Genomic DNA, 27269 nt, shown 5'->3' on the forward strand with positions numbered 1-27269 from the left:
TCAAAAAAAAAAAAAAAAAAAAAATTTGATGCAAATTGCATATTAATTATTTTATTATAATAGAAATTGATTTTAAGATATTTTTTGGTACATAAATTACTTTAAAACTCTCCCAGTAAGAGACGGCTTTCTTACATAAATGGAGGGAAGCCATCTAAAGGTTCTGCAATATATAGCATTCTCTATTCCACCAAATACATTGCTATCAGAATAAATAAGTAGATTCACTTGGATAGGGCCCTCATTTTGTGTTTCCCTTTTCCTCCTTGTACTCAAAGAACTGATGATGATGAAAATAGCTTTTTGATTTCTTATGATTCGAAAGCTACGGGAGCCTCTCCAAGAAAAACACTGTGAACGTTTGAGGATATAATCCCAAATATATTAATCTATAGCATTGTATTTTCAGAGAACACAATGATAGATAAGAAACTCATTTGATTAAAATAGCCAAAGAAATGGACTTCATCATTAGGATTTATAAATCATAGTCAATAACACTTAGAAAATTACTGTTTTCTTGAAAATATTGTCCTTCCTATTTGAAGATGACACCCCGATAATAATTGCTCTCTGTGTGCATGTAGCTGAAAAGACCCATGTACAATCAATAGTTCTATCCAGTGTCTGCAGCAAGATACCTTTACAGCTAAGAACTATGAACCCTTTTCTCAAATTATAAGTAAATCTGTTTTTACATTAAAGAATGACAGATCATGCTCAGACTAAGTCCATCTAAACTCAGAAGTACTTATCTCCACTGCACACTAAAAGTGTTCTTTCTTAGAATATTGTTTCTCTGCTGTTGATTATAACATTTCATGTCAGAGCAAGGGGAATCTGTGATTGTTAAACTAACCCAAACTACCTTTTGATTCTTTGTGTGCTGTCTTACAATAATATAAGCAGTCACATTGACTAGTATCTCCATCCTATTGATTTTCAAATTAAGAAATGGCTTCAAATTAGGAAAGCTTCGTTCACCTAGGTTTGGAATAGCGTGATGTACGCTAATTGCTAACTTTGTCTGCATTATTTTTTAAATATCAAATGGGCACAGTGGTAATTTTCATTAATCTCATACAGAGCAGCTAATTAAAATTTCCATTATTACCCATCCATTATCTAGTTGTTTCCTTTGTTCAGTATCAGAACAGGATATTAATAAGCCATTCTTGTATTACAGCCCTATTAAGCATTGCAAGAATTAATGTATTGCACTGTTTTGTTTTTAGGTGATTTTTAAAATATTATCTTGCACCGTGTTGATTATGCTGAAGGCACTTTGATACCTTGACATTTTGTAATAGAGATTTCTGAATTAAATACTTGTTGCTTTAACATTTTATTCAATATTGAGAAAAAGTAGTATATAGTAGAGAAAGGAGCTATCCAAGGACCAGAATATTTGCTTTAGTCTCATACTCTCTTGCCTATGTGACCTTAGGCAATTACTTGGATTCCTCATTTTTGTAATAAGGATATTAAAAGAACTGATCTTTAAAGGCCAGTCCAGCTTTAGCTTGCTGTCATATTTTCATAATTTTCAAATAGGAACTTATGTTAAAATCTCAAAGTCCTTCTAAGCTTGGTAAAAGGCATTTGTTCTATAAAGTTGTATAATCTCTGTCACGCTCCAGTAGATTTTTTGCTTCCATTCCATATAATCACAGAGTATCCTGAATTATATAATTTAAGCTTGTTTCTAAGACTTGGGTGGGGAGGGGGCCACAAAGTGATGGGCTGGCTCAATTATCCATAAGGAGTACTTCGGCAGTGCCCTTATGTCCCAATTAGACTAATCCTGTAGGGAATCAATTAGAAAAAGGGAACCAACGTTTTCTGAGTAGCTTATTCTGTGTCCATGAAATGCCCAATATGAAATACTTGTTTTAGGCCCTTTATACTGCATTGTCTTACTTAATCCTCGTAACAAACATGAAGGGTAGGTATTTTATTTCCCCTTTGTTGTGGATGAACAAACAGGCTTACAGAGATTAGTTAATTACTCACCCAAAGATTACTAGAAGGTAAATGACTGGGGCCATCATTCAAACCAGGTCATGAAATCTGAGCTGTCCTCAGCATGCCATACAGTTTCTCAGTTTACCTGTTTTATATTCAGCATCTCTGAATATATTATAACTGAAAGTCTCAGAATTATAATATTCTGAAGCAAAGCTAAGCTTAGAATCTTCAGCATGTTGAAACTCATCACTCATTCACCCATTTGTTTATTTTCCATCCATCCATCCATCCATCCATCCGCCCACCCATCCATCTATCCGTTCATTCAGGAAATATGTATTGAGCCCTTAAACACTGTCTTAAGATCTGAGGATATAAGGCAGATAAGAATCCTGTTTTATAAGAGCGTATGTTTTAGTGTAGAAGGCAGTAAACAACTAAATTACCAAAATAAATTTTCATAGAGGTAATACTGTAAATTATATTTAAAATGATGTTGCAATGATAACTAGAATAGGGGATGGGGAGAAGACTGTGGGATTGAGATTAAAATGATAGGCGCCAGCAATGGAAAGATTGGGGTAAGGGTCTTCAAGGCAGAGAGAAAAATGCAAAATTCAAAGGTCTCTCAACAGGGTTAAAGATCAGTAGTGCCTTTTTATATATTAATTTAAAAATAACTTTGAGTAGTATATGACTACAGACTTGAAAATTTTAATTCCTTTTACTCATAGCTTTCAGACTGATACATGTAGTAAATAGATCCCTTGTTAGTAATGAACTTTGTATTGTTGTAGAAAGTGAGTTGGCCATGCAAAAATAAAACTATAAATTTGAATTTGCAAAGTTAAGCTTTAAATATTTACTTGCTGTTATTCCTTGTGAAATAATAGATGGGTAAGGAAATTACAGGAATGTGGACATGATCTCTCAGTGATAGCTTTACTTACTATGCCTCTTAGGTGATGACGATTCCAGTGTACTTTTTTATTTGGCAGGGAGACAGAGTCTTGCTCTGTGGCTCAGGCTGGAGTGTTGTGGCAGGATCTCACCTCACTGCAACCTCCGCCTCCCGGGTTCAAGCGATTCCCGTGTCTCAGCCTCCCAAGTTGCTGGGATTATAGGCATATGCCACCACATCTGGCTAATTTTTATGTTTTTAGTAGAGACAGAGTTTCACCACGTTGGCCAGGCTGGATTTGAACCCCTAACTTCAAGTGATTCTCCTGTCTCAGCCTCCCAAAGTGCTGAGATTCCAGGCGTAAGCCACCATGCCCGGCCCATCCAGTATATTTTTAACATCTACTGTATCTCATAGCAAAGCAAGAAATATCAAGTCAGTGGCCATTATACAAAATATGGGAGCTAAAAGTATGAAATTGTATTCCTTGTTCTGCAGTTATTATGGAGAGATTCAATAACAGCACACTTTTATTGAGGTTCACTAAATTCATGAACTGTGTCTGTTATGTGTCATAGATGGAGTTCCCAATGTAGAAGTGAGGCAGACACAAATAATGACCTCTACCACAATATTCTAAGTGCTATAGTAATGATAATATTGCCACAGCACTAAGGGAATAGAGTTCCCCTATATGTTGTAAGTCTTTATCACACTTTAAAATTTTAGAATTTAATGGCGTTTTTTAAATTCAGAAATTAAGAATGATTAACAATTTCTACATTGAGAAGGCATTCTCAATAAAAACCCAAATAGTGTAAAACCATAGGGAATTAATTTCTCATTATTAACATTGTTTTCTTTTTAAATGCCATATCCTCTAATGATAATACCTCTACCCAATGGGGAAAAAATCTGTTCCTTATGATCTCCTTATACTATTTCCTATGATATTATATCTTTATGATATTATTTTGTTTATGGGTAAGTATCCTTAGATACTTAGCAGAAACTGAGTGTAATTTATATGAACCTGTAAAATGGGACTCAAGCTGGAGTCTTAATTCAGGGGTATACATTAATAGTATAGGAAAGGGGCAGTTATGATTAGGTATGTCTAGAATGTGAAACTATGAGATATTAGTATAGTGGATGTGTTGACAATGTTATTCTCCCAGCTTTTCTCCGAACTGCTTATATAGTTATAGCAAGATGATGAAGTTAAGGAGCTGTGATGAGATAAGTTCTAGAAATAACTCCATGTATATTGGAAATTAAGTTAAAAACTAGTCACTATCAGATAAATGTATTTAGTGACTTTTTAAGATTAATCTACAACCTGAGAGTAACAGAAAGGAATAATTGGGAACTGGTGAATGCTTTCGACTGATTTGATTAATTAACATGCTAATTGGAGGCTATATTGTTTTACATTTTAATAACTTTTCAGTTATTTTTTTAGAAAGACTGATCTTTTGATATCTTAATAGATTTGGATTATGTATAATGATATATATTACATTTTATTTGCTGGATTTTGTGGAATAGAATATACATAACTAGGAAAATTAATAAGATGATTTTTGAATGCTTATCCTCTGGGTTAAGGAGGACCAGCTAATATTAATTCTAATGCCTGAATTGTAAATTTAAGCACTCCTGTCAATGACACTTTATGTAATTCAAGTTCATATCCTATTCAGGTCATGAGCACCAGCACTGTAATTTTTTTTTTAAATTAGGTTGAGGAAAATGTCGAGTTACAGACAACACAATTTTACCACATCAATTCTGTGATCAATAATTTTTAATGTGTAGCACTTGGCACACATTTTTATGTAATAAAATATGCGATACACTATTTTACTTAAAAATTTTTAAAACATTGTCTAAAATGGTATCTTTGTTTATTTTATAGGGTGGGCTGAAAAACAGCAAACATGAATGCACTCTGTCTTCACAAGAATATGTGCATGAATTACGATCGGGTATATCAGATGAGAAACTTCTTAATTGCCTAGAATCCCTCAGGGTTTCTTTAACCAGCAATCCTGTCAGGTAGGTTGTTCTGATCATTTTGGTATGATTCATATAATTGTTTGGGAATATAACAAGTTTTGTTATTTAAACCTCAAGATTTTCTGACTAAAAGTCTGATGTTAATAAAACAGCCGAATATGATTGTGAAGTTGTAAACATTAAAAAATACCTCTAGTTAATTGGATCTCTAGTAATGTACAATTTTAAGAATACAAATATTAACATAGAGCCAGAAGTTAAATATTCACATTTACATGAAAATCTATTTGTGGGCTCAGTTAATTATCATATATTTATTTATAAAGCCAATAAAGTATGTTTGCTCCATGATTTTATTCTTTTAAAACTTGAAAGGTCTGTATAACTTCATGTTCTTCTATGTTTTATATATATTCTTCACACATTTCTGTAATTTTGAGAAAAGAAAAAATAATTTAACCAATAAAAGAAATGAGAGCATTAATAAACTCCTCAAAACTCTCCTCATTTAGGCTATTAACTAATTACAGAGGATTGTTAGGAGGAGGTTACTTGCCAATGGTGGATTCCAATAACTGTAGTTTCTTTATTAACCATTATAAAAGACTTTAAATCAGTAACACCCAACATAAAATGTTTTATAAAGAAAAGCAAAATTTCAGTGAAATATCAAAACATTCTTGGCCGGATATGGTGGCTCAGGCCTATAGTCCCTGAACTTTGGGAGGCTGAGGCAGGTGGATCACTTGAGTCCAGGAGTTCAAGACCAGCCTGGCCAACATGGTGAAACCTCATCTCTACCAAAAATACAAAAAAGTCAGCCAGACGTGGTGGTGTGTGGCTGTAGTCCTAGGTATTCAGGAGGCTGAGGTGGGAGGATCACCTGAGCTTGGGAAGTGGAGGTTGCAGTGAGCCCTGAGAAACAGAGCAAGACCTTGTTTAAAAAAAAATTTTTTTTTTCTCTGTGATTTGTTTATACAAGTGCTAGAATTTTAAGTTCAGAATTTACTCTGTAAGAGCATATGGAAAACTTACTGTGATTTTATCCATGTTTTACGTTATATATAATAGGCCTAAGTCTTGTACTTTTCCGTGCTGTCCACAGAGCCTTGAAAATAATTTAGAACTCAGTCATTCAGTTTGGATTTATGTATAAATTGAAATATACTAATTACTTATGTATAGTGCACTTGGCAAAATAGCTGGAAAATTGCAATTTTAAAATAACAAAAAATTTTTTAAAAGCCAGTGTTACGATGTGACTTATCTTAGAGTATGATAATCGTTGAAAGACGATTGCCTAGCTTTTTTTTTTTTTTTTTTTTTTTGCGGTGGGGAAGGTGTTTCATTTGCCACCCAGGCTGGAGTGCAGTGCAGTGGCACGATCTCGGCTCACCACAACCTCCACCTCCTGGGTTTAAATGGTGCTCCTACCTCAGCCTCCCTAGTAGCTGGGATTACAAGTGTGCACCACCACGCCTGGCTAATTTTTGTATTTTTAGTAGAGACGGGGTTTCACCATGTTGACAGGCTGGTCTCCAACTCCTGACCTCAAATAATCCTCCTGCCATGGCCTCCCAAAGTGTTGAGATTACAGTCTTGAGCCACTGTGCCTAGCCAATACTCCTAGTAATGGTTTGAACAGGGGACGTGAGTTCTTGAGAACAGTGACCACAGTGGTGCATTTTTCCCCCTGCACATAACGTACAGCACTCTGCCATAGTGCCAAGCACTTTATGCTCCTAAAATTTCTGTTGCATTGTTGTTTGAATGAATAAATGCGTCTTTTAAAAGTGATTGCAGAAGTTGCAGCATTAAGAAATGAAGAGGGGGGACTAGTAAAAATGCATTTTGATAGAGATGGTGAGAAAGGCTGGCTTTAAAAGACACATGGGACTTTTACTAGACAGGCGCTTTGACCAGCTAAGCAACAGGGGTCGCCTCGTGTGTGCTTTTAGAATGTAGCAATCACTGGCACACAGGGAAGGATTATTAGATCAGGTGAGAAGATGGCAAGCCCTGATTGGCTGGAAGCAGATGCATTCTGGTAGCTGATTGGTCCCACAGGTAGCGTGAAGCTTGTCACGTCATCAGGTTCCCAGCATTCAACCGGAGCCTTCTGTGGAGAGCTCGGAGCCTTCTGTGGAGAGGTCCAAGCCTTCAGCGGAGCCCCAGACGAGCCAAAGCCCACCTTCTCCTTGGCCTGAGCTGTCTTGAAGATGAGTAAGAGTGGGTTTGGGAGCTATGGCAGCATTTCTGCTTACGGTGGAACGAGTGGAGGCAGTGACCAACCATCTGAGAGAGGTGCAGCTCCTGCTATTAAGACCCAAAGACCTAGGGTCCGAATCCAGGACATCGTACCGTGTAATGTGAACCAGCTGCTCAGCTCTACTGTGTTGGACACTGTGTTCAAGGTTAGGGGAATTACAGTTTCCCAGGTCTCCATCGTGGGGGTAATCAGAGGGGCAGAGAAGGCTTCAAATCACATTTGTTACAAAATTGATGATATGACCGCGAAGCCAATCGAGACCCGACAGTGGTTTGGTAGAGAGAAAGTCAAGCAGCTGACTCCACTGTCAGTCGGACTGTATGTCAAAGTGTTTGGTATCCTCAAATGTCCCGCGGGAACGAAGATCCTTGAAGTATTGAAAATTCATGTCCTCGAGGACATGAATGAATTCACCGTGCATATTCTGGAATCGGTCAATGCACACATGATGCTGGATAAAGCCTGTGGTGATACCGCTGTAGAAAGTGTGCCTGTGTCTGCATCAGAAGTGGATGATGCTGGGGATGATGATGAGAGTCGCCGCAATTTCATCCGGTGCGAAGTGCTGCGTTTGATTCACGAGTGCCCTAGTCTGGAAGGGAGGAGCATCCATGAGCTCCAGGCTCAGCTCTGCGACCTTAGCATCCAGGCCATCAAGGAAGTGATTGATTATCTGACCCTCGAGGGCCTCATCTATCCCACTGTGGATTGGGAGCATTTTAAGTCTGCTGATTGAGGCAGGGAAACCATCCTTTTATTTTCTGAAGACCCTTGCATCCAGCTGTGAGTAATTTTGACCTGTTGACTTTTTAGGAAGAAAAAAAAAAAAAAAAAAAAAAAAACTGGCATTCTTCAGGAACTTGCTGCTTTTCCAACTGCTTTGAACTTTTCTTTTTTTCTAGCTATATTTGAAGCTCAGAGAGAGATGGTGATGGATAAAATGACTGAAGTCTTTGTAGGATTTACTAGGAAGCTAATGGAAACATGGTGATTTTGGGAGAAGAAAAAGTACAGAAAATGTTGAAATTTATTATTTAATTGTGTTCGAGCTTCTTTTTCCAAAATATCTATGTACTGGGAAAAAATAGTTGCAGTCAGGGAGCCAGCTAAGAGACCAAAAAAAAAAAAAAAAAAAGTATTGCTTGTTTTTATGTTAGACTTATTTTCCATGTTTAGATTTAGCTTATTATAGTGATATTGTTATCTCTTGCTCAATATAGTATTTAGTATTTGATTAATTCAAATGAGCTAAAGATACTAATTTGTGAATTCTAATGCTCAGTTTATTTATTTTGTGATTTGCTGTTATTACTATGAATTTATGTTTTCTTAAAATAAGATTATACTGTGTTTAAATAAGTCATTTTTGCCAGGTTATCTTTGAATATAGTTTTTTAATGTGGGTAAGTTTAATGATTATTTCAAATATGATGTGGTATTTGATGAAATTACAGTTTCTGGTAGTTGTATGGTAAATGGATGCCAGAGTTTCTGTAAGTTTGATGTGCTGGTATGCTATGTATTTTACTAAATGCTCCGTTTTATGTATAACAGGGTATTTTTTAGGAGGTTAGGGAAACAAGTCATAGGAATATGAAACTTACTGAGTTTGACACAGCCGTATTCGAATGTTTTATTAAATAGTTTTACAAAATCTTAACTTTCCTTTGTGATTTTTTTCTAAGTATATTTGAAAAAGCCCTTTTGTTTTATATCCTTGAGGATAGTTTTAATTGTCCAGAATTTTTTCTTTTCTATATATTATACCAAGAACATATGCTATAACCTAGCTCTAATAATACATTTTAGTGTAGATTATATAAATTATGTGAGACCTTTAAATAAAATTGACCATTAATGAAAACCCTCAGTTACTTATACACTAAAGATGGTATCTTTCAAGATGCTGAACCTTTTACATTAGAGGAAAGAAAAAATATATACTTTTGAATTAATATATCTTATATAATATATATATTCATATACCATATATATTTAGACAGAAGGGAAGAACATTATTTAATTGAACATGAAAACTGCAAAAAAAAAATCTCTTAAATGGAGCTTTGCTAGTAATCCATACTTTCAGGAAAACTTTCAGAAAATGGCTTCTGTCAGTGGCCATTAGAAAAACTTACCATCAATTCTTGCTTAAGCTTTATGATGCTTTCTGTACACTTGAATTTAAGGCAGAAGACCAACCTCTCCCCCATCCTCTGAGGGGAAATATCCTCTATCTGTGTTCCTTGGGGTTCTTTTAGGTTTTTAAAATTACTCCCCCCAACCCTTATTCTTCTGAATAGAATCATGTACTTTAGTGGATTCTGCAGCAGGTAAGAGATAGCAGTGGAAAAATAGTAAGCAGGTCTAGATATAATGTCAGTGGAAATCAAACATTTTTAGGCACAACACAAACACTGGATTGTTTTATACATGCATATTTAGTCCAGCAGATTTTTAAAGTTCATTTTCAATACCCATGTGGCATGCATACTTTTTCAATTTTGTTTAGACTGGGAATGACTTGGCCAATATCCCCTTTCTCCGAGGTCCTGCCCTGATTGTTAGCCACACCTTTTGAGGATAATATGCAAGTCGTGGGGACATACTATTGACTATTTTGGGCAGGGACATTTAAGCCTGAGGAACCTGAAAAACATAATTGAGGTTTTTTCCTATGGCTCACAGGAATAAATGTATGTATTTATATTGAGGTTGATTCTAAATTAACAATGAATAAATATATTTGAAAATGTTTTCAAGGCCAATATAATAATCTTACTATGGTCATAATTATTAGTGATTATTTTGTTACTTTTACCTACTAAATTTAGTAATATTTGGAGTAGAAGCTGAAAAACTTAAATTCTTATATTTTTTCAATTTCTGTTTACTTTTTGTAACAGAAATTTCAAAAAGGTAACTACCAAGAATTATATTTGTTCATGAAATCTTTAGTGAGTTCCTACTATATGCATTTAAGTGTTAACTTTAATTTTGATAAGCTTACATTTAATTGACTTCTGAAATGCTTATTAAAACTATCCCATCTCTACCAAAATACAAAAAAAATAAAAAAATAAAAACGAGCGTGGCGTCATGTACCTGTAGTCCCTGCTACTGGGGAGGCTGAGGCAGGGGAATCGCTTGAACCCGGGAGGCAGAGGTTGCTGTGAGCCAAGATTGTGCCACTGCACTCCAGGTTGGTGACAGAGTAAGACTCAGTCTCCAAAAAAAAAAAAAAAATAAAAAAAAAGTAATTGTTAACATTTTAACATTTCTGTAGTATTATCTCCCAAGTACTGTTCTGAGAGTGGGAGGGGTGTGTGTGTGTGTGTGTGTGTGTGTGTGTGTGTGTGTGAGAGAGAGAGAGAGAGAGAGAGAGAGAGAGAGATCCCTGTGATGCCTAGATTATATTTTCAGCTTATATTTCTCTCTTGAAATTGAAATTTTTTTTTAAAATTGAGATTCTATTTCCAAATGTCTTCTTGGATGGCGTATAGGCATTTTAAATACATTAACAAATAGTAATGAAAAATTACGCATGTGTGTATATGTTATATATATATATATATGTACAGATATATATGGTAGTATGTGTATGGCATTTACTACCCCTATGCAATGTTGTAGTACCTTGAAATATACATATACAACCAGGATAACAGTATTAGTATTGTTCCTATTTTATAGACAAACTTGAGGCTCAGAGAGGTTAAGTAATTTGCTACATGTTAAAGTTGCATGGCCAGCAAGTGTCACTGTTAACATTTAAACACAGGCTGTGTATGTCTAGAGCCTGAGCCCTTAACAACTACTTTGTACAGTGTCACAATAAGGAGAGTCTATTAAAAATAGTATTCTTTCACTTTTGTTAGTATTCATTTGCTGTTACCACATACTGTTTTGACTTTCTTTCATTAAAAGTTGTCTGATTTAAAAGAAAAAAAATATGAAAACTTTTAGCAAAAAGTATAGAAGATAATATAAAACACCTTTTTACTCATCTATCGGCTTAAGAGACAAAACATATTTTGTTGTTATAGAGAACTTAGTTGAATAACTTAGATGATTTTTTTTATGACACAATACCATTTGGGACTGTATTTTCATTGATTTGAAAGATCATCTGAAATTCTACATTTTCTTAAAAATCTATGCTTGTATTTTTTGAAATATAATGTCTCAAGAATATGTATTAGTGCATTGAGAAGCCCATTTTTTTCCTGATCACATAACTGTGTGTAAATTGGGACTTCTTTGCCCTATACATTGTGGATGATACTTCTAGTAATTCTAACACCATCCGTATGATGTTTATTCCAATTTGCCATCATGTGATAGATTAAGAAAACAATTTTTTAACATTAAGAGTTAATTTGCTTTGGCAATACCTTAAATTGGAGAGGTTCAATAAATTGCGCTTAATACTATGTGGTTTGTTTTTACATATCATGTAGATAATCTTATAAAGGAATAACAAAACTAAATTCCTCTTGTCCATATGGGGCTTATACATATGGAGCTTACATTCCAGTACAGGAATTCAGACAAAATTTTTTAAAGGTGTATATAAAATGTCAGGTGGTGATATGAGCTGAGGAGGAGATGTTGCTACTTTATATTAGATGATCAGTGAAAGCCTCCCTGACTTTAATGACATTTGCATGGAAGTGTGGCAGTAAGTTATGTTCACTGGAAGAGTAATGTTTTTAGAAACAGAAAACAGCAACAGCAAATACCAAAGATGGGAGCATGCTTGGCATGTTCTAGGAATGTCAAGGAGGCTAGCATGCTGGATAATGTAGAGCCTTATCCACCATTCAGAGGACTTTGGCTTTTACCTTGAGTGAGCTGGGACACTCTTAGAGAGTTTTGAGGAATTGAATGGCATGAGGTGACCTACATTTTTAAAGAATAGCCCTGGGTGGAAGCAGGGAGAACATGTTGTACACTACAGTAAGGGAGCTGGAAATATCACAGGAATTCTAGGGATAACTGTGTAGTTGTGCCTCATGGAGGTTGGTATGGAAGGTTATTTGACATCCCAAGGTAGTCTAAAACCCAGTTATTTTTGTCATGGGCCTCTTTCAACTCAACTGTAGAAATTCATGATCTATCACCCGGATGTTCCAGTTTTAATTCATGAATCAGTTTATTTTCCTGATATTTATTGCCTGACCTTTCTATTGCCCTGTTCACATTTCTAATGAGGAGATTCTGGTCCCCATTTGTTTCTGCTTGGGGAAAGCTTTTCATGTCAGGCCACCTCAGTTAGCAGGCCAACTTAAGTGCTTATCATACTGTGGGTCAGGTGCCCATTCCTAACCAAGTCAATTTGCCCTTTGTGAGGGAGAGAGGCAGGACAATGCATATAAAAGAAATCCCTGAAATTAAACTGGAATTATTGAATATTATTATTTAGTTTCCTAGGGTTTCCATAAGAATTACCACTAACTGGGTGGTTTAAAACCACTAAAATGTATTCTCTCACAGTTCAGGCAACCTGAACTATAGATGCTAGAGAGCTCCATCCAAAGGCTCTAGGGGAGGATTTTTCCTTGCCTCTTCCAGCTTCTGGCATCCCTTGACTTGTGGCAGCATGAATACTAATCTCTGCCTTTATGGTCACATGGCCTTCTCTGCATATCCTTTCTGTCTCTTATAGGGACATTCTAATTGGATTTAGGGCCCACCCTACTCCAGTAGTATATAGTGTTATCTCGATCCTTACCCTAATTATGTCTACAAAGACCCTATTTCCAAATAAGGTCATCTTCTGAGGTTCTAGGTAGATAGTATTCAACCTACTATAATTATTCTAGGAAAACTTATCCTTGAAACCATTGAAATAACCAAAATAAGCTAAATTCTGTCTAGGTAATTAGGTCAGAGTATCCAAGAAATCATTTAGTAGGTTTATCATCCTTAATTAAATTAAATGTTGTTAGCTTTGTTCCCTTTAAAAAAACAAAATTTTCTGTTGTGTTGAATTTGAGAAGTAGCCTGTTATACTGATGGTGGCAGCAGCCCATCTGGAGCAGCCACTGTGGGGATTTAAGCTACTACAGCTGGGGAGGCGCAGCCAGGGCTACATACTCCAGGGAGCCCCACCCCCTACCGAGTTGGTAGGTGTAGGAGCCCTGCGCTCTGCTCCCAGGTGCAGCTGCCACCACTCAGCCTCAGCTCCAGACCTGGGCATCTCTGTGCTCTCCAGGGCCCTGGAAGTCCCTCGGCCCCTGCAGGCTCAGAAGTGCCAGCTCCTTCTCTCTGGCTTCTCTCTACTCCCTGCAGCTGATTTCGAAGCAAAGTTGTGGCTGAGCCTGGGCACTGTTGCAACCTGTCTGGGTGTGCACACTCTTGGGGTGGTGCCGACGTGCTAGATACCACCTCAGGCCCCTCTGGACTTTGGGTGCAAATGAGCATGGGAAGGAGGCTGAGGAGGTGCTGAGGGCAACTCAGAATGGGCCTGCAGGTGTCCCTTGGCACAAACAGCCTGGGCACTGTGGAGGACATGTTGATGGTGGCAGGAGGCAAGGCAGGCTCCTTGGTGGAAAGGGGCAGGTCCCAGGTGAAACCCCACCTTCAAGCTAGGGACAACCTGAAGCCTGGGGTCCAGGCTGCCAGTTCTGGGTAGAGTCCACCACCAGGAGTTAGAACTTACGATGCTTTTTCTAGGTCTGCCTATGTACCAGTCAACACATACTTCCTCCCTTCTGAGCCCATGAAAATCCCTGGGTTCTGCTAGACTCACACAGATGTTCGGACTACCAGCTGTGGGTAGCAGCTACCCAATTCAGGTCTCCTCAACATTTCCGGACGACCTGCCCATGGAAAGGAGCTACCCACTGTTGGTCTTCTCTCTGCTGAGAGCTGGACACTCTTTGGGACGACCTGCCTGTGGACAGGAGCTACTCACTGCGAGTCTCCTCCTCCTCTCTGCTGAGAGCTGGACACTGGTCAGGAAGACCAGCCTGCAGAAAGGAGCTACCCACTTTAGGTTTCCTGAGAGCTGTTCTGTCACTCATTGAAGCTCCTCTTTGACTTGCTCACCCTCCAGTTGTCCATATGCCTCATTCTTCCTTGTCTGGGACAAGAACTCCAGACCTGCTGAATGGCAGGACTGAAGGAGCTATAACACAAACGGGGCTGAAACATGCTCCCCTGCTCACCACTTTGTGGGTGACAAGAAGGAGATAGCTGCAGCCCTTCGGGGATCCCAGACCTGAGGGTTCCCTAAGCAAGGGCTGTGACACTTCTTTGGGGCTCTGCGGTTCCTGGTGTTGCCAAGCTTCTGGGTGCCGCCACTTTCCCCTTGTGCAAATGTGGGTGCCTGCATTGGAAACCACATGTGATATATCTACTCCAGCCTCAGCCTTGCTCTGAGCTGGCACTTGTGCCAGCACCAGGAGCTGCCCACTTGGCACCTGTGCCGGTATCTGAAGCTGCTGATCCGGCCACAGCATGTGGGGTGCCTGGCTGTGCACAGTGGCCAGACTGCATGCTCACTTGCCCATACACCATTCGTCGCTCTGTCCCTGTCTTGCCCTTGGCAGGTTGGGGATCTGGGCTGGTAGCATGAGCTGAGCACAGCTTGCCAGGCCAAGCGGGCGGAATAAGTCCAGAGGGCGCAAACAATACTCAGGTCGAAGGTGCCACTGGCCACAGAGGTTTCTAGCTGGCAAAGTGACACCCCAGGATCCTGTGACAGTATGATAATTTTCATACTAATTTTTGGTCAGTCCTCTGTAGCGACCTTGGTCTAGTCAGTGGACCTCTTTGGACCTCATTTTCTTCATATGTAAATGGGATTGGAGCCTTCCAGCTCTAAATCTCTATGTTCTATATTCTCTTTTGCCTAGTTTCAATCCTCTTACCTTTGCTATTGGAACTGCATTAGTGTTTAGAAATTATTTTGAAAAATGAGAATAATGTTCCTCAGTAAGACTAGAGGATTTCCTAATGTTCCATTATTTTTGTATTTATAAATGTATTTAACCACCCCCAGACATATATTTATAATTTCCTTCAAATACGGATGAAAGCAGTTTCTGAAATCTGTTGCATAACTGTTTTTCAAACCTGGTGTTCATTAGAACCCAGACTGTTGTCCTCTCCTGGGTCATTCTTCCCACCACAGTTTTAACTGGTTTCTTTTTGTTCAGCCCCTCGTAAAATTTAAAAAAAAAAATCATATAATTAAGTGCACACACATACGTACATATACATACTAACAGTTTTACCAAACATTCTCAAAGCAGTCATTTTGGAATATTAAATTGAGTCATGAATTCCACATTCACATGGTTTTTAATCACTCAGATGATAAAGGCTTTAAGAAAGTCATTTCAGTATGTTATTTTCTGCTAAAGCAAATACTTAAAAATCCCTTTTATAAGCCATCATTAACTGGTCCTATTTCAAATCACTCTGTTACTGTACATTCCCTCAGCACTTATTTTTTACTGTATACATTTACCTGTTCCTGTTTATAATAGTTTCATGCATGCATGTCTCTTTTTCTCATTTAGATTTTAGTCTTCGCTGGGGAAGGGACCCTGTTGCCCTCTTATTTGTCTCATGATGGCTGGTACTTTGTAATTTATATATACTAATGTGTGATTTGATGTGGTTATTGACCCACCATCAATAACAACCTATGCTTCTCCAACAGTGAGAATGAATTTGCATTAATCTGGCACTATTTTGTGGCCACGCATTTTCAGCTGTAATCAGAAAAAGAATGAAGCTAACTTCTTCCACATAAGAATGAAACCTTGGTGTGAATCATATTCACAGTCCACAGACAACATAGCATGCTTTACACAATAGCCTTGTTACAATTGCATGGTGAATTAATGAAATTGAATGTTTACAACTCTGTTTAACACTCTAAAAATTCATGTGCTTTGACTATGAAATAAATCCCAATCTGCCATCATAAATTGCAGTAGACTTTGCACATACCACGGTGTGTGTGTGATTTAGAATGAGGACTATGTTATTTAGAGATTTTTGTTCATATTTCTTTACTAAAGTTTATGAAAGGAAGCAGTTCCTGCTAAGAAATGACCAGTGAGTTTGGACAATTTTATTCCCAGCCAATTCATTGCAAGATGTATAGGTATTTTGGCAATACATTTTATAAAGATCCAAAGAAATATGTAGCAATAGATCATTGTCACTAAGGTTTCTCAGCACATGACAAAAACAGCAAATAGTGGTTTGAAGAATAGTATCACAGAATTGTGATTGCCTAGAATTCTTTTTAGAGTTGTTGCTGAAACTGCCTCAAAGCTTTAGGGATATTTTACCTAGGAAAATAGGAAAATTGGTTTTTTTCACTAGGAAATTGGTTTTTCTGTTTGGTTGGGAGCCACTTATCTGCCAAACTCATGGCACAGTGTCTGTGTTCACGTCCTATGATGATAGCTTCCTCAGCCAATGTTTCCAAGACAGTGAAAACATAAAATATCTTTTCGAGTTGACACATGTGCAGTTATTTGCATTACCTCAGGTGTATTTGTTTTTATTTCATGCTATCTTACTTCCCTTTAGATTTCAACATATTTTTCTAGTGTATTAACAAATGTGCATTTTAACATAATCGTTATAATGAAAACAGATGCATCTTGACAGCAATACAAATTAGGACTAGAAAGCACTTTCTGAATTATAGGTCTTAATAACTATTTAAACAACCTGTATTAAACTTATTAAAAGCTTGGCAAAGCAACCAACAGTACTTAGAAAACTAATATAAAGGTAGGTACAGGTCAATACTCTTAGAACATTTTGCAGGGGACTAACTATGAAAGATGGAATAATAAGGACACTTTTTACAATGTAGAAATTGAACAGTACTTAAAATTGTGAACACATCTCATAAAGCAGCATTATGTATGGTATTAGTAAAGCAGTTTTTTTTAAAATATGGGCATTTTGTATTTTTTTGCTTTAACTTTCAAATTCATAAATCATCTTAGAATAGCATTAGTACATTTATGCATAGAATAGAAAATAGTAAAGTCCTTACAGGTGTCAGTTTATATGCCTTTTGTTAAAATCTTGGTCAGCAATTCAAATTCGTATCAAGTATATGCAAGCTCATTTCACTAAGTTGGTACCATAAATATTAAGTGACCTGGAATTTTTAATTATATACCGTTAGCGTCAAAACATAATTCTGACATCAGCGCATCCAGTGGTATTAACTCTTAATAGAAGCAAAGTGATTTCTGTGTCATATATTAGACACAGTAAATACTGACCCAAGTTTTTAAAGTATTATTAGGAGAAAATGTTATAGGTATTAGGATAAATAGTGGCTCTGTGTTGGATTTATTTTATTACTATGTAAGCTCCACCAAGGCAATATATTTTCTCATTTAAATGTTGTATTTTTAACTAGAAAGCCAATTTTTATATAATAATCATTTAAAATAATTAGAAGCATGTAACTGGTCATATAAAGGTATATATAATCTAGCAGCAGAATCTAGGCACACTGACTAAATGGATTCCTTAGTAGAAGGCTAACTTCCCTCTTAAAACACTTATCTGCGTTTTCTATATATTCAAAATTAGTCTTGGGAAGAAAGTGCATATAAATATGTCATCTGAAATATTTTTATTTCAAGTTATATTAACTAATTTAACTAAAGGTCTTGGGTGCACACTAGAGTTTTAATACTTCTCTCATTTTGAGAATATTACAAAAGCAGTTGCAGCATAAAATAAAAGAAGATATCCCACTTCTATAAGACCAGGGTAAAAATGCAAGCTCCAATTAAATGAGGAAAGAAGGCGGAACTTTTCAAAAAACCTAGGACAATGTCAGGTAACGATTTGAATATAAAGTAGATTCAAGTTTCTTTGTGTGGAGTGGAGAAGGGTGTGGGGGTGTCATCTTTCAGGTGAACAGCTCTGTCTCTCAATAGAAGTCTCTCAATAAAAAGTATTGAGAGACATAGCTGTTACCTGATAAATGACATTGCATCTTTTATTTTTTTTTTTTTTGATTGTTGTTTGTTTTTCAGGAGGGTCATTCTTCCTAATTCTGAATTCATTTCTGAACTCATTTTATTTTGTGGTTCTTTAAATGAGAAATCTCAGACAACGGTAGAATGAGTCCTTGATAGTTTTCCATAAAGTACAGAGGATTTCTATGAATGTCCATTTCCTGCACGGAGCCAAAAAGTGAAAAAATCAAGGTTATGATATTTCTACAATGACCAGGAGTAATAGTACTGGAATGTAGCTTTCTAGTAATCTAACCTGCTACCAAGGTGTACTTGAGAAATGTGCCTGAGGCTTTCCCCTTGGACTATCTATCATCTCAGCTGGACTTTTGAAAGAAGTTGGATAGCTGACAACTCACAATTGAGATGCCAGCTAGCACCTGGAGTGCAAGTAGTCTGTATGGTTGATTGAAAGAAGATCCACGTGCACTAGATAACAGTATTTGCTCTATGACCCCAGCTGTTAGACTGGTGTTAGATAATAGACAGCTAATTTGGGGAGATTTCCCACCTGGTCAGCAAAGCTGTAAGTGTATAGCTTCTCACACCAGGCAGTTTAAACCTGGAATCTTCGTTAAGATGGAATCCATGAAGGCAGAATATAAAAACATAATCTTATAGTACTCCTAAAAACTAAAACATCTTCAAGTGAGGCAGTTAGTGGCCTCTCATATGAATATGAATTTCAAGCCTTCATATACCCGGAATCAACCTACTTGTATTTGTTAGGTCAGTTCTGCAGCCTCCAGTGTTATTGAAACTATGCAGCTTGACTCTAATTCTATTTTGGAGGATACTACCTGAGTACTGAGTACTGCTATAGTTGTTTTTTTTTTTTTTTTCTTTTATGTGGTACCATAGTTTCCTTGATACCAGCTTCCAAAAGAATTTCCTGGAGATCATATCTTAAATTGGTGCATTCAACATTTATTCATCAAAACATATTGAAGATTGGAGTGCTGTAAACAGATTTTTTAAAATTGAGTTATAAATTTCCATATGTGAATTAATATCTGTCAAAGAATATCTTGAAATGGATCCAGCACTAAAACTATATGAATTTTTCTTCGGTATAGAAAATGCTTAAGAATTCTATGGTGCCTTTCAGGTTCCCATTATGAGCATTGATTAAAATGGCATAATACTTTAAGTGTAAGTGGTATGGGACATCAAGGTGGGGATATTCTCTGACCTTGTGATATATTTCCATATCTTCAAAAACTTTATTTGCTCATCATTGCTTTCTCCTGGGAATAGAGTGCAGGATGTGCTGTGGTGATAGTTTATTAAATGGCTTTATCATTAATTTTGGTTTATGCTACTATTTTTGTGTAGTTTACAAATTATAATAAGGATTTACGTGTTGAAATCATGTGTCTTAATTTGCTAATGACCATAGTTTTATTCAAGTATTCACCTTACTGCATTTTACAACTCTTTTAAATGTGCTTAGAAAGTTGGAATAATAAAAGTTAAGAATAAATCACTATAGAGGAGTTCATTTGAGGAGCAAGAACAATTGCATATACAGACTAGTTTTTCTTTTTTCTTGTTGTTTTTTTTTGTTTGTTTTGAGATGGAGTCTGGCTGTGTTGCCCAGGCTGGAGTGTAGTGGCGCAATCTTAGCTCACTGTAAACTCCGCCTCCTGGGTTCAAGCAATTCTCCTGCCTCAGCCTTTCCGAGTAGCTGGGATTACAGGCATGTGCCACCACACCTGGCTAACTTTTTGTATTTTTAGTAGAGATGGGGTTTCACCATGTTGGCCAGACTGTTCTCAAACTCCTGACCTCAGGTAATACACCTGCCTTGGCCTCCCAAAGTGTTGGGATTACAGGCATGAGCCACTATGCCCGGCCCAGATTGGTTTTTCAAATATGTGACTGTAAAGTTCTGAATCATATTGATATGAAGGATGTTAGATAAATGTGAATTATCAAATAGCACTGTGGAGCTATAAGCACTGTGCTGGACACATACTGCAGAGGTATATATAAGGATCATGTTGAATTTGTTAATCTGTAAACTCACAGATGATTCAGGATCACTTAATAGTGTTCAACTATTTTAAAAAATAATCCTCAGTGTATTATTTGTCTTAGAACGCTCATCCATGCATTCAAGATCTTGGCTCTGATCCTTGTGTGTATGATTTGGCATCATCTTTGATACTCCTCATATGTCACATTTGCTCATTTTTTTCATTTGTGATATCTAAACAGCTTTTACATTTCCATTGCCAATATTCTAGCTCAGGCCTGACTCCATTTGGAGACAAAAATTGATAGAGGAAGTGATTGGTCTGGCAAAACAAGATTACTGGGATTATTGAAAATTCACTATAACCAAAGTGAATAAGGTAAAGTTCAAAGGGATAATGAAGTCAAGGAAGTTAGTAGGAAGCAACCCTGTAATGACTGACCAATGTCTTTCATGTTGGGTATGGAAGTAAGTAAGGGTTACCAAGGACTGTTATTCCCAAATGAAAGGCAAGTGGCTTCGTTTTTTAAAACTGCTTTCTAATATTTTTGTAGTATTTTACATCAGGTCAAATAGCAACTAATAGTTACTCAATTTTTTGAAGTGGGTGTTTACAGGTATGTATATAATTGACATGTCTACAGCCTGTAGTCATAAATTGCAATATGATAGAGCTCAGTAGTTTGTCCATTGGTACATGGAAAACAGAAAGAGAGTATATTTTTGGACATATCTGATGTTTTTATTATCTAGAGTATCCCTTGCTCTGAAGATGCAACCCAAGATGAATAATTAAAAAGATGAAAACCACCTCATTGGTATTGTTTTTACTTCTACATATACCCATTGATGGTATTTTTAATATATTTTAACTTTTATCCAATATTTGTTCATGAAAGTAAAATAACTAAAATCTTGTAACCTCTAATTAATGATTTTTATATTGTTAATAATATAGCTTAATGGGAGGTATTTAAGAATTGAGAAGTACTGGATTGTTTTACTATTAAGAAGCTCTGTATCCTAAGACAAGTCACTAACCTTCTTTAGTTTCTTCATCTGCAAAATGGAGTAACTTATTTTATTTCACAACCAGAAAAGCTACTCTTACTGGTGTGTGTTCTTTCATGGAGGTTTGTTTATAAATGAAGAAAAATCCATGTTGTTAATTAAAATTGTCTGTTGGTTTTGGCTTTTAGCTGTTCCAATTGAATAGAAAGTTTGTTATTTTGAATAAGGCCAAAGTTATTTCAGCAATTAAGACATGCTTTCTTTAAAAGGCATTTATATGTTTGGAAAGATTTAACAAATATAAATGCGTATATTTTAGGTGTAGCTGTATTTTTAGATTTTTCTGAAAATAGGGACAAGCCAGGTTGACTATAACAGAAGGCTGATATCTTAGGGACTTTATACTGCATTTAGCCCCACAATTTTTTGTTTGCATGTCATGTAATATATTTGTTACAGTGTTGTTATTGCTTTAAATGGTTTATATCACTATGATATAAGAAAAATAATAGCAGATTTGGCTTATTTTGTTTTGGATAAAAGTCATAAGTTGTTTAGTGGGGGATTATTAAGTATTTTAAATAGTTGTATTTATGTTGGTCAAAGGATACAAAATTTCATTTAAACAGAAGGTGTAAGTTCAAGAGATTTATTGTACATCATGGTGACCATAGTTAATAACAACATATTGTATACCTGAAAATTGCTAAGAGAGGAGATTTTTAAAAAAATTATTATTTTAAAAATTTCAATAGTTTTGGGGGTACAGGTGGCTTTTGGGTACATAGATGAATTCTATAGTGTTGAATTCTGAGATTTTACTGCACCTATCACCCAAGCAGTATATATTGTACCCAACATGTAGTCTTTTATCTCTCACCCATCTCCCAGCCTCCCCACACCTACTTTGAATAATGACGGTATTTTGATGGGAATAGAAATGAATTTATAGATTGCTTTTGGTAGCATGATCATTTTCACAATATTGGTTCTACCCTTTCATGAGCATGGGGTGTGTTTCGAAGTGTTTGTGTCATCTAAGATTTCTTTCAGCAGTGTTTCGTAGTTTTACAGCTATTGCAAAGAGGGTCGAGTTCTTCATTTGACTCTCCACTTGGTGCCCCTGATTTGTGTACGTTGATTTTGTAACCTGAAACTTTACTGAATTCATTTATCAGATCTTGGCACCTTTTGGATGAGTCTTTAGGATTTTCTTAGTATACGATCATATCATCAGCAAACAGACAGTTTGATTTCCTCTTTTCCAATTTGGATGTTCTTTATTTCTTTCTCTTGCCTGATTGGTGTGGCTGGGGCTTCCAGTACTATGTTAAATAGAAATGGTAAAAAGTGGGCATTTTTGTCTTGTTCCAGTTATCAGGGGGATCGCTTTCAACTTTTCCCCATTCAGTATGATGTTGGCTTTGGTTTTATCATATATGGCTTTTATTACTTTGAGGGAAGTTCCTTCTGTGCCTAGTTTCTTGAGGATTTTTATCAGAAAGCAATGGTGGATTTTATCAAATGCTCTTTCTGCATCTATTGAGATCATATGGGTTTTGTTTTTAATTCTGTTCATGTGATTTACCATATCTGTTGACTTGCTTATGCTAAACCATTCTTGCATCCCTGGGAAGAAACCCACTTGATCATGATATATTATGTTTTTGATGTGCTGTTGGATTCAGTTGGCTAGTATTTTGTTGGGGGGCTTTGCATCCATGTTTATCAGGGATATTGGTCTACAGTTTTCTTTTTGTTATGTGCTTTTCTAGTTTTGGTATTAGGGTGATACTGCATTCATAGAAAAATTTAGAGAGGATTCCCTCTTTTGGAATAGTTTCAGTAGGATTGGTACAAATTTTTCTTTGAATGTCTGGTAGAATTCAGTTGTGAGTCCATCAGGTCCTGAACTTTTTCTTGTTGACAATTTTTTTTATTACTTATTCTATTTCTTTGCTTGTTATTGGCCTGTTCAGAGTTTCTATTTCGCTCTGATTTAATCTAGAAGGGCTGTATGTTTCCAGGAATTTATCCATTTCCTCTAGATTTTCTAGTTTACGTGTGTAAAGGTGTTCATAGCAGTCTTGAATGATCTTTTATATTTCTGTGGTATCAATTATAATGTCTCCAGTTTCATTTCTAATTGAGGTTATTTGGATCTTTTCTTTCCTTGATTAATCTTGCTAATGGTCTATCAATTTTGTTTATCTTTTCAAAGAACCAGCTTTTTGTTTCATTTATCTTTTGTATTTTGTTGTTGTTGTGTGAATTTCATTTGGTTTTGCTCTGATCTTTGCTATTTCTTTTCTTCTTCTAGCTTTGGGTTTTGTTTGTTCTTTTTTTATTTTTTTTGAGACAAGTTCACCCAGGCTGGAGTGCAGTGGTGGAATCTCGGCTCAGTGCTGCAACCTCCACCTCCCAGGTTCAAGCAATTCTCATGCCTCAGCTTCCCGAATAGGTGGAACTACAGGAATGCACCACAATGCCTAGCTAATTTTTGTATTTTTAGTAGAGACAGGTTTCGCCATGTTGGCGAGATTGGTCTCAAACTCCTGGCCTCAAGTGATCTGCCCGCCTCGGCCTCCAAAAGTTCTGGGATTACAGGTGTGAGCTACTGTGCCCAGTAGCTCGTTTGTTCTTGTTTCTCTAGTTCCTTGAGATGTGACATTAGGTTGCCAATTTGTGCTCTTTCAGACTTTTTGATACAGACATTTAGCACTGTAAACTTTCCTCTTAGCACTGCTTTTCCTGTATACCAGAGGTTTTGATAACTTGTGTCACTAGTACCATTCTTTTCAAATAATTTTTAAATTTCCATCTTGGTTTCATTGTTAACCCAAAAATCATTCAGGAGCAGACTAATTGCCTGTATTTGTATAGCTTTGAGAGTTCCTTTTGCAGTTGATTTCCAGTTTTATTCCATTGTGTTCTGAGTAGATGCTTGATATGATTTTGAGTTTCTTAAATTTATTGAAACTTGTTTTGTGCCCTATCAGATGGTCTATCCTGGAGAATATTCCATGTGCTGATGAGAAGAATGTATATTATGCAGTTGCTCAGAAGAATGTTCTGTAAATTTCTGTTAAGTGCATTTGTTCTAGGATGCAGTTTGTGTCCATTGTTTCTTTATTGACTTTCTGTCTTGATGGTCCATCTAGTGCTGTCAGTGGAATATTGATGTCTCCCACTCACTGTGTTGCTGTCTATTTCATTTCTTAGGTCTAGTAGTAATAGTTTCATAAATTTGGGAGCTCTATTGTTAGGTGCATGTAGATGTAGGATTGTAGTATCTTCTTGGTGGTCCTAAGAGAGGAGATTTTTAAGTGTTCTTATAACAAATAAAATCAAGTATATGAGGTAATTCCTAGGTTAATTACTTTGATTTACTCATTTCACAGTGTATACATGTGTCAAAATGTCATGTTGTACAGTATATACAGTTTTTGTCAATAAAAATAAATATAAATTATAAAACACATTTAACCATGGTTAAGAATGTACGTGCACACTGAAAAACATATAATCTCCACAGTATCTTTCTCAGTGTTAGGATAAATGGATTTTAAAATATTATATATAAACAAACCAGAAAAGACTAAAGCAATTCTCATTACAGATAACATTCTCAGGAAAAATAACATTTGGACTTGCTAAAATGTTTTTGACATCTACAGTGAGGACCCAAGAAAATGATTTTCTCTTTAGATGTGGTTGCAGTTGTCTTGTGCTAAAAATATCTGTAAACATTAAATTTCTTTGATCTTTGTCTACGTAGCTATCACCCTCTGTAATGAGCCTTTAATTATATGTTTTTGGCACTGCACCTGGTAGGTGAGAAGGACTGTTGCATTTCTGTTGCTCACTCATCAAATAGCAATTACCCTTCAACTTTCCTTACCCCTGTACCATAAAAAAAAAATTCATTTAATTTCTCTGCTGCCCACCAGAATCAGATAGTATAACATACAAATTGGTTTAAGAAAAAAGAATATGTGTCCGTTGGTATATGCTAATGCCTCTATGTTTCTTCATTGCATTCAAATAACTTCCTACTTACTTTATTCATGACATAAACTCGATGTCAGCTCTGTTTCATTTGCAGGGCTTATAGATTGGGAATGTGATTTTTTTGGAGTAAGTTTATTTTAACAAAATTCCAGTAAACTAAAAGAAGTTGGACGTCCTGTGGTGTGTGTGCTAGAATTTTAACTGTATTGCTTATCTTAGGAAAATAAACCAATACATTTTTCTCATGGAAGTTAACATTTTATTTTGACTGGTCATTTTACTAAGAAGGCATCTTTAGTAAGTGTCCTAACATACTTATATCTACTAGTTCAAACACGTGAAGAAGATATAAAATGTGAGTCGCCTTTAATTGAATATTTGGGATATTCTTTCTCTTTGTTTCCCCTATTAACTGTAGATTGAAGAGTATATTTTCATTGCCATTCAAATTTTCTGCTAATTTTTCCCCATCATTACTTTGGAGCAAGATGTTCCCTTATACTTTTACAACAATAATGTTTAAAGGAAGGTGGGGAGGAAAATAGTCTTTATTGTTAGCCTGTTAGGCATTCAGATAGATTTGGGCATAAGCCGTTTCTTAGACTATCTCCAAAGTAACTTAGGCAGCTTACAAAATTGATTTTAATGAATAAAGAAGTTTTATCTCTTTAAGAGAGTGTTTACTTAAACTATTGCCTTCAAGAGATTTTTGTGTTTAACTAGAGCATTTAAACTTGTTTTGTAAATAAGAGGAATTTGTCTTTATGTAATATAAACAACTAGAAAGAATGCACATTTCCTACTTTATAAGGAATTCCTAAAAATGGATGAGTGGCATGAAACAGAGTAGGATTTTTGCAGTGAGACTGACAGAATAAATGCAGCCAGAAAGAAAGATGGAATGTCTTCTTTGGTGTTTCTAAGGAAATTGTAATCTATCACAACACCAAAGTCAAAACCACTCAGAGGTAGAGCTGGTAAACTGACGCATTTAACCTTTCTATGAGTCACATGAAATAAATGATCAGTGACTGTCAAGCTTCAATGGTTTATGCACAAATGTCTGGAAATGGCAGTGTTACGTCAAATATATATTTTATAATTGTCAGAGATATCTCATGCATTAATCTATGGTGAATAGCTTCCAAGGACATTCAAATGCCCAAAGCTATTGTGTTTGCTTTCATGTAGAGAAACCTGAGTGGACATATATGTTTTTATGGATCTAAGACCAAGTCAGTTGTAGTGTATACAAATCCATGTCTATATTATACATGTTTATATATTTTTAGTGGGTATACATATTTACAGTGGGACTATCTATCATGTTTATTTAGCTGAACAAATTTTCCTTTAAAGATTCAGAAAATACTAAGATTTTCTTGGCTACTCTTTATTCAGATTGATCCATGGACTGAATGCATGATACTGTTTATGTTGGGCTACATACTGGTTTTAATCACACGGAATTCTTTTTCTTTCCATAAGTGTATACAACTAAGATTTGATTTCAGTTGCATTAAAAAACATTACATTAGCAATATTGGTATTAAAATGAGATGTCGTCATGTAAAAAAAAAAAAGCCAAAAACCCACCACTCAAGATAATACTTAAAGTCTCCTCAACCCTTTGAATTAGTTGTTTCACATGTTATAATTTTACCAACTTTCTGAATTCCCTCAAGAAACTCTGAACTATCATTCATTTTATTTGATGTTTCAGTGATTCAGGTTGTAGTTTGAGATTACACATGGGAATAGAACACCATTAGAGGGAAATAAAATCCTTTGTACAGAACACATAACCCTCTATACTAGCCTTTAGCACTGCACAAACAGTGATAAAGGGATGACATGACTAATATTGGACTCCCTCACATGAGACCAATTGCCTTTACAGCTTATGGGATTTGGTATAGAAGTTTCTAATTTTAGCTTTAACCCTTTTGAAAGATAGGTGTTAATCTGGATAATCTAATCATAGATGGACATGTAGTCAGTATTTTCTATTTTATCTGCATTGTATATAGCATACTGAACTCATCTGTTCATTATACCTTTGGTTTTCCATTATATTTAAGTGAAATATAA

At 36.0% G+C, this 27269-nt stretch overlaps 2 protein-coding genes across 11 annotated transcripts in view; both read left to right on the forward strand.

Annotated features, from left to right (window-relative positions):
• DIAPH2 (diaphanous related formin 2) overlaps positions 1–27269 on the forward strand; it is a 916386-nt gene that overhangs the window by 191782 nt on the left and 697335 nt on the right. For all 10 annotated transcript variants that reach the window (XM_032257749.1, XM_032257747.1, XM_032257748.1 and 7 more), the window contains one exon: positions 4788–4927. In XM_032257749.1, coding sequence (XP_032113640.1) covers positions 4788–4927 — 140 coding nt within the window. The remainder of the gene's footprint in view (positions 1–4787; positions 4928–27269) is intronic.
• Positions 6405–10243, forward strand: RPA4 (replication protein A4). The gene has a single exon (XM_032257753.1). It carries the CDS (start codon positions 7108–7110, stop codon positions 7891–7893), a length of 786 nt encoding a protein of 261 aa, XP_032113644.1. The 5' UTR covers positions 6405–7107; the 3' UTR covers positions 7894–10243.

Source organism: Sapajus apella, unplaced genomic scaffold (assembly GCF_009761245.1).
Source record: "Sapajus apella isolate SASKATOON/1434 unplaced genomic scaffold, GSC_monkey_1.0 scaffold98, whole genome shotgun sequence".
NCBI lineage: Eukaryota > Metazoa > Chordata > Mammalia > Primates > Cebidae > Sapajus > Sapajus apella.